The sequence below is a fragment of the Chaetura pelagica genome, unplaced genomic scaffold, assembly GCF_000747805.2.
Source record: "Chaetura pelagica isolate M959 unplaced genomic scaffold, ChaPel_1.0 scaffold69, whole genome shotgun sequence".
NCBI lineage: Eukaryota > Metazoa > Chordata > Aves > Apodiformes > Apodidae > Chaetura > Chaetura pelagica.
This window is the reverse complement of record NW_009970724.1, coordinates 1984173-1992116: the sequence shown is the minus strand read 5'-3', so window position 1 is coordinate 1992116 and position 7944 is coordinate 1984173. Positions and strand designations below refer to the sequence as shown.

Sequence of the window (7944 nt, the reverse complement as noted above, 5' to 3'; positions counted from 1 at the left end):
CTCGGCAGAGCCGTGGTCATGGCTGTGTTGTCGCAGGCCTGGAGTGCTGAGGCTGTGAGCACGGAGCAAGGAGCAGAAGAGGAACATGTTCTGCAGCTTGCTGTTTTCCCTACTGGGGTTGCAGACCTCAGAGGTGTAACTGCTGTTACCTCCTTTAGCTCCAGCAGACTGGCCTCTGAAGGGGATGTCTCCCTGTGGATCCCCCCAGAAATGCAGGCAGCATGATCCTCCTCTGTGGAGCTGGAGCTGCACATCTGGAACTCCTTTTATCACCCCACAAACAGCACGGACACAGCACCCCTGCCCTGGGGACCCTGTGTTAATGGATTTATGTGGTGCAGTCAGGGAGGCAGCCTGCAAGCTCTGGGCTCCCTGCAGAATCTCTGAGGGGTGAGGGCTGAGAGATGCTGGGCTTGTAGCAGCTCCTTTTCCCTCATGATACCAGACTGTGAGCTAAGATCAGGTGCCTTTGCTTGTCAATAACTCTCCCTGGACTCATTCCCCTTAGACTGTCCAAAGTAACCAGCATTGAACCTCTGACCTGTGCCTTTTGGGCAAGCTCCCTTGCCCCGAGGCAACTTACTTTTGGCTCTCCAGAGCATTTGATACCACTCAAGTATCTAGAGCCTAATGGAGACTTTGACCATAGCTTTTTAGGGCAGGGAAGAGCCATCACAACAAGCTTGAATTATTTTCAGCTAAGCAGAGCTGATGTTGGAGAATGCTCCTTCCCTGGCCAAAGGGCAGTGCTGTCAGCTGGGCTGTTTACCAGCTCTCACATTACAGGTCTAATTGCGGAGGAGGCAGGTCTGGTGGCAGCCCCCATTCAAATCAGAATACTCAGCCTCCCTGTTAGATGTCACTGCCCAATTTCATGCCTTCTCCTTCTCCCTCCTGGTGCTAATGAGTTCCCCATATCATCTCCTGTGCTTCCTGATGGGCCTGAGAGTGCTGGCTGTCTAAGTCCAAAAGCAGCCAGTGCCTCTGGGATGAGGATGGTGCCATGCCTTGCAGGGGAGGACTGTGCTGAGTGTTCTGGTACCCTTCTGCAGGGCACAGTGCCTTGAAGCCTCCTGCCCCACACTCAAAAGAGTCTAATTTATTTTCATGTGCTGCTTTGAGCTGGGCTGAGATGATTCTAGTATTGATGCCCATTCTTTCCAGAGATCCTCTGGAAAGCTCTCCTGTGTCAGTTAGAGCACCTGATGGGTGCACTGTTGGCAGTCCCAGGGCACATCCTGCCTCACCTCTCTACCTGGCGTCCTGCACACAGGCAGGAACATCTGTGCTCCAGCCAGGAGTCACCACTGCTGGTCCCCTCCTGTGCAAGGTGCTCGGAGGAGGGGGGTGAGAAAGCCAGCAGCCGTTTTTATCCAGAATATTCTTCTGCTATCCGACAGCTTGCAGCTGGGCTCTTCAGCATCAGCTTTGTTTCCATCCTCTCAATAAGTTAGTCTAGTTGGTAGACTTTGGCATCTTGTTACTCACCCTCTCTCCCCAAGGTGCTGAAGGGTGGATTCTCCAGTGTGCGTCCCCAGGAGTCTCCACTGGAAACCTCCCCTGAGGCTCTCTGTGGAGAAGCAGGGCTCTGGGATGGTGTTGATAGGTGATGGATGCCTCTCCCAAGACCTCACTGGTGGCAGTGGGTACCACTGCAGGGTGGACAGAGCATGAGGGGTGCAGGTGAGGTGCTGGGGTGGACAGCATGGCTGGAAAGCTGACCCTTGCAGGAGGTGTCTTGCAACCTGATTGCTCTGATTCCTCTAATGCAGTGGTAGCGACATCTCCCCAGCATGAGCATTGAGGGGAGCATCTGTGCTAACGCTCCCTTTTTGCCATTGTTATGGTGCTGCAACCAGTTTTTTGCCTTAGCCAGTGCCAGAGTCTCTGCTGCTGAAGCTGCACGCAGGATGCTCACAGAGGGGCTGCACGCAAGATGTTCGTGCCTCAGCCTCATGCTGGGCTCTGCTTGGTCGCTCAGTCCTCTTTCTTCAGTCCAGTGGTCCCATGAAAGCACCAGGTTCTGTTTGCCCGGGCACAGTGCCTGGCTCAGTCCTGAATCAGTAGCACCAGCAGCCTTGGCCAGGTGGGAGGCTTAGCCCTCATCTGCTTCCCAGGGGCAGGCTGTGTACCCCAGCCCCTGCTCTGCAGCCCTGCAGTGTTCCCCATCACCCTGGCTCTGTGTCAGGCTCACCCCACACACAAGGCACTCTGGTGTGCCCAGAGGTGCACAGTGCTGCTCTCCCTGCACGGCTGCCCCGTCACACTGCTGAGCAGCAGCCCTGAGGCCCTGAGGTGGAGTTGAGCACCTGTGGGTTGGAACCCAGTGCTGAAGGCCAGGTCTGTCTTCCACCCGTGGTGCAGTTCGTGCTTTACAAACCTCATACTGGATTAGAGGTTATGGCTCCTGAGGCACATGTACAGCTTGTGCTTCCTAATATGTGATGCATAGGGATTTTATTTTTTTTTCCCCATGTTTTTTTAAAGGAAAGATGTTCAAAACAGAGGAAATTGATTCATTAGGAAATGTGTGCGAGTATGAACAGAGAGGCTGGGAGGAGGTGGGGATGGGTGCTGGACTAGGGAGCAGGTGGAGAGAAGTGCTGCCAGCCTTTGCACCTTGTTGGGGTGCCCAGCAAGTGGGGAAAGGGAAGAGTGTCACTGACTCTTGGAATCTCAAGTGAGATTGGTTTTAGAAAGCAAGCAAGCAGCAAGCTCTGATGAGGGCAAATAAGAGATTGAGCTGGTAATGGCAGAGATAGTTGGGAGCTCCAGCTCCAGCACTGCTGCAGGATGACTCAGTCTTCAGCAAAAGAGCAGGGGTAGGAGCCAGGTTCCTACCCCCAGGAGTGGCTGAGATTTTATCACATCTGCAGTTACTGCTCGATAGTGAGAGAAATTGTTACATCTATGGGAGGGGAAGACAGTGCTTAGCTCGGTCCCAGCACATGAGCGTTGCTTCAGGCAAGAGTCCAAGAGAACCAAGAGAGCAAGGTTTCAGGTAGCTGCTGCTAACTCATGGGCTCCCCTTGGCCACTCTGTCAGGACAGATTTCACTGTCCCTGTGTTCTGCTTATCTAGGGTTAACCTTTTCTGTGTCAGGATACATCTTTTACTGGGACAGCCGCCTGTCCCTCTGCAGCCTGTGCTGGCTGACTCTGTCTCCTAACCTCTTTCTTTCTCACAAAGAGGTTATCCTCATTTCCTCCTGCCACAAAGTCTTGAACAGAGGCATTTCAAAATTATGACCTGGGCAATGCCATCTCTTCAAGGTTCCTGCCATTTTGTCCTGCTTTTTGGTCTTGTGCTGGGAAGCAGCGGGAGGCACAAGTGCTTGCTTAGGACACTTGTTCCTGTGCCCCAGGCTGTCAGCTCTGCCTGCTTAAAAATAGGGTTTAAATCCTCTCCTGTGTACAAGAGCCACACAAGAATTTCCTATAGCTTTTCAGGGAGGAGGAAAAGGTTATTTGAGACCTGGAGCCAGGATGTGGACACAAAAGCTCCTCTGCACCTGCTGGAATCATCGTCCGATTTGGTGATGGGGTATGATGGGTGCCTGGTAGCTTGACAAAAGCCATTGCTTTTCCTTACTCCTGGTGTATGCAGTCAGCAGTTCGAAGTGAACTGCACTGTGCCAGCCAGAAAACCTCACTACTGGAAGATGGAGCTCAGGCAGAGGGTGGTTCTGTCCCCCTCCATGTGTGAGAACATTACTGGTTAACAATTGCACCCACTCAGAATAGGTAACTGATTAATGTTGCCCTTAAGATCTATATAATATTCCTCTGCAAATAAAGCCTTGCAGCCTGTGTGAGGCTGTTCATGTGGATCTGAGCTCTGCAAAGCAGCAACTAGATCTCCCAAAGCTGTTGAAGCAGGTAAGTGATGTTCTTCTTCTCCATATGTGGAGACAGAATGAGCAGACTGTCCTGGGAAGTGATGGCAGAGGCAGGGTTAGATGCCAGCTCTCCTTGCCCGGCTGTAAATGGATGGGTTTGGGAATACTTCAGAGGAGCTCTGTGGAGGATTTAATCTCTGAGTTTGGTGATTCTGTAGGACCTGACGGAGATACCTGCAACAGCTCTTGCATTCCCTGGACTCTCAGATGCAAGCATTGGGCTACATGTGCTTTCTGAGAGCTGGTGCATCCACAGCACCTTTCTGAGAGCAAATGCAGGTGGAAGGCAGGAGCGCTAGTTGGCTGTGTCCCATACAGCCGTTGTGCTACAGAGGGGTCCTGTGCCCACCCCTGTGATGGTACATCAGCAGGGAAGCAGGTGGGTTCAGCATGAGTGAAAGCAATGATGGGAGATGACTATGGAAAAGAAATTTCAAGCGTGCTTGGAGGGGAGGGGAAGAATGCTTTTCAGGTCCTCACCTGCTGCTGGATTGCTCTTGCTTCACTGAGAGCCCAAGGAGCCCAGCTAAGGCAGGCTGACATGGGGAGGAGGGCTGGCTTTGCAGGACTGGTGGGCAAACTGGGCACTGGGCTCCATGACGGTGAGTATTCTTGCTGAGCCTTCCCAGTGAGCCTTCCCCTGGTGGGACTGGCTGTGGCTGTGCTCCTCAGCTGCTCTAGGATGCTTCCCTCTCTCTTCCAGGCTCTCCATCAGTTGTATTACGACCCAAACATCGAGAACAAGAACTTGGCTCAGAAATGGCTGATGCAGGCTCAGGTCTCTCCCCAGGCCTGGCATTTCAGCTGGCTGCTTCTCAACATGGACAAGGTGCCCGAGATCCAGTACTTTGGTGCCAGCGCTCTCCACATTAAAATCTCCCGTTACTGGAATGACATCCCGGCCGACCAGTACGAGACCCTCAAGTCACAGCTCTTCACCCACATCACCCGCTTCGCCAGCGGCTCCAAGATCGTGCTGACCCGTCTGTGCGTGGCTCTGGCCTCCCTGGCCCTCAGCATGATGCCAGAGGCTTGGCCCTGCGCCGTGGCAGACATGGTGCGCATGTTCCAGGCAGAGGACTCCAACGTGGACGGGCGGGCGCGGTGCCTGGCACTGCTGGAGCTGCTGACGGTGCTGCCCGAGGAGTTCCAGACCAGCCGCCTCCCGCAGTACCGCAAGGGCCAGGTGCGCAGCGTCCTGGCGCAGGAGTGTGGCTCTGTCTTCCCTTTGCTGGAGCAGCTGCTGCAGCAGCAGGACTCCCCGGGTTTCATCAAGCAGAAGGTGTTGAAGTGTTTCTCCAGTTGGGTGCAGCTGGAGATCCCACTGATGGACTGTGAGAACCTGATCCAGGCAGCGTTCACCTCCCTACAGGACCCGGAGCTCTTTGACACAGCGGTGGAGGCTGTTGTCAATGCCATTTCCCAGCCTGATGCCCAAAGGTAAGGGCAGCCTCTCCTGTGTGCTGGGAGCTGGTGCTCCTGGGCATCAGTGGGGGAATAGGGTGGGGAGGGAAAACCTCAGGCTTTTTTCTAGCTACCGTTGGGCCTGGAGATGATGATGACAGGGTTTGGAAGGGGGAGATGTTAAAAATAGCCTGGGGCTCCTGGTTTCACTTGGTCCTAGAAGGCTTTGCACCGTGCTTGACTTGTGGGGATCATGTAGTCTTGGGCAGCTGCAGCCCATCTCCACCCTCCTCTGAAACCGAGGAAGATGCTCCCTTCTGGTTCCTTGTGTCAGACCCTGCAGTGCCCAACAAAGGAGCAGCTGCTTGGCTCTGGCAAGGCGAGTTCAGAGACCCTCCTCTGCCTTGTTCTGCTGATCCAGCCAAGGAGATGGTTTGATGCAGAGGTAATAAAACCAGACCTGTCAGTCTTTGCTTTCCTCCTGGCTCCAGCCACTTACGCCAGCCAAGCACTCATCCTTTGTTTCTGTCCATGGCTGCCCCTGGTGCAGCTGAGCTGGGACCCAGGGCTGGGGCAGGTCCTGCTGGGGACATCCTGTGGGGCTCTGAGCTCATCTGGTTGGCTGTGTTGTCTAAGCTGCTGTCAGCTCTCTGGACTGATGCCCTCAGAAGGGAAAGTACATCTCCTTCGCTTCCTGTGGCCACATCCCCTCCTGGCTGCTTAGCAACCTTCCACTGGAGAGGAGCGTTTCCTTGAAGGCAGGTCTGAGCTGCTACTGCCGTGCAGTGCATCCCTGTGCATCGCTGCGTGTTGTGCAGGCTACGATCCTCTGCAGTGGTGCAGATGCTGCTGCTGCTGCAGTTGTGAGCCCTGCTCCTCCCATGGCCTTCAGGGCAGGGGCAGTCAGCATGGCTGGGGGGTTGCATCTGAGAGCTGCAAGTCCTGGTGCACTGAGTGACCCATCAGGGTTTTGATGTGTTGCTGGACACGGGGAGTGATTGTCTCATTTGCTAGCATTCAGAAGATGGCCACAAGCAGCTTTTCCTTGTAGCTGTTGAAGGCTGTGTGCCAACTCAAACCCTTTTAGCAGGATTGGTACAGCAAATGAGAAGGCGAGAGGTGACTTGCAGTTCTGAAATGCTGGACTTACTAGCATCTTTCTTTCCATTTACTCCGAGTCTCAGAAGTTTGTTGGCTCTGATTCCCCACCTGGGAATCCTGGCCCTGTAACACTGGTCTTCATTTGCATTAAAAGCCCAAGCTTTCTGTTGAATTTTCAGTGTGAGTTTCAGAGAGAAGCAAGCCTGGCAGTAGAGTTTCCTCTTGCTCCTTTGCTGACCTTGCCATGCAGTTTCTACCCCTGTTAAGTCCTGCCACACTGGTGGCTCCCATGCAGCATCACCAGCACTTGCTCTTCATTCTTCTGCTTGGGGACATGATCAGCCACAGCAGAGCACCCTTCCTGTCCATAGGCATGTGGGCAGTGGCCAGGATGGGGCGGGCAGCCAGCCTGAGAAGCTGCCCAGTCTGTGTGAGCCTGGTGCAGCCGCTGCTCCCAGGATGCAGGGACAGCGGTGGCATTGTCACAGGGCTGCCCTGCCAGGCAGCGTGTGGTGTCAGCTGCTTCGGGGAGGAGCAGGACAGTGCTCACTGAGATCTGGGACAGCTTCAGGAGCAGGGTAGCTCACAGAGCCATCACTTCCCAGCTCCAGTGAACTCTCTTCCCCTTTGTTCTTTATTTCCTCCATCCTGCATCCCTCCTTCTGCTTCCCCTGATGTCAGCTGTCCCACCCCTCTGGCTTTGTTGTTCAGCCACAGTAGATCCAGTTCTTCTCAAAGCCCCCAGGGAGTCTCCTGACCTTTCTGTCTCTTTTCTCAACAGTTTGGGAGATCCCTGCTGCATTTTAGCTGCACTCTTTCTCCATGGTCTCTTGCCTTTGTTTCCACAGGGGCCTGGCTCCCTGCTGCCCTTGGCCATAGGCTCAGAGCATCCTCAAGCACTGGGCTGCTGACGTGGTCCTCTCCAGAGCTTTGCAGAGTATTGGTCTGTGAGAGGGTTAGTCTCAGGATCTCCAGCTTTTCCACGGGTTCCCTTGAGTTATGGACCCTGTGTCTTTCCACCTTGCCCCCTCCCAGCTGGCTTCATTGACATTGTTGCAGAGGCAATCATGCAGATGTGCTTCTATAGCCAGCAGAAGGCTCAGTGGGCTTGGCTTCTGTGGCTGGGGGTTAGGTAGCCTGTGGGTCCCCTTCCTAGGGGAACACCACCTTGCATGGCATCCTTCATCCTGCATCTCCACACTCCAGGAGCAGCTGGCTGCCACCCACGTCAAGGTGGAGACGGGCAGGTGGGACCCCATGGGCAAGGGTCACCCTTAGGGTAAGTTGCTTGTACTGGCAGCTTCCATTTCCCCGTCTGTGAGCAGCAGCGGGTGGCCTCCTGCCTCCGAGGCATTGCTAGAGGTGATACAGCAGAGATTTGTAGATGCAAAGCATTTGATCTCTGTACCTGTCAGGGGAGTGGGACCCCGTTGCCCCCAGGAGAGAGGGTATCCCAGGTCTTGCTGGAGTCTGGACACCACTCCTCTGTTAGGATACGGCATTCCCAGCAAGAAGCCTCGGAGGCTTGGCTCTGTGCTCAC

The 7944-nt window shown here is 54.5% G+C and overlaps 1 protein-coding gene across 1 annotated transcript in view; it reads left to right on the top strand.

Annotated features, from left to right (window-relative positions):
- Nucleotides 1-4607: 4607 nt before the first annotated feature.
- IPO13 (importin 13) overlaps nucleotides 4608-7944 on the top strand; it is a 20433-nt gene continuing 17096 nt past the window's right edge. Inside the window, exon 1 of the mRNA XM_010006567.1 lies at nucleotides 4608-5338. Coding sequence (XP_010004869.1) covers nucleotides 4665-5338 — 674 coding nt within the window. The 5' untranslated portion in view covers nucleotides 4608-4664. The remainder of the gene's footprint in view (nucleotides 5339-7944) is intronic.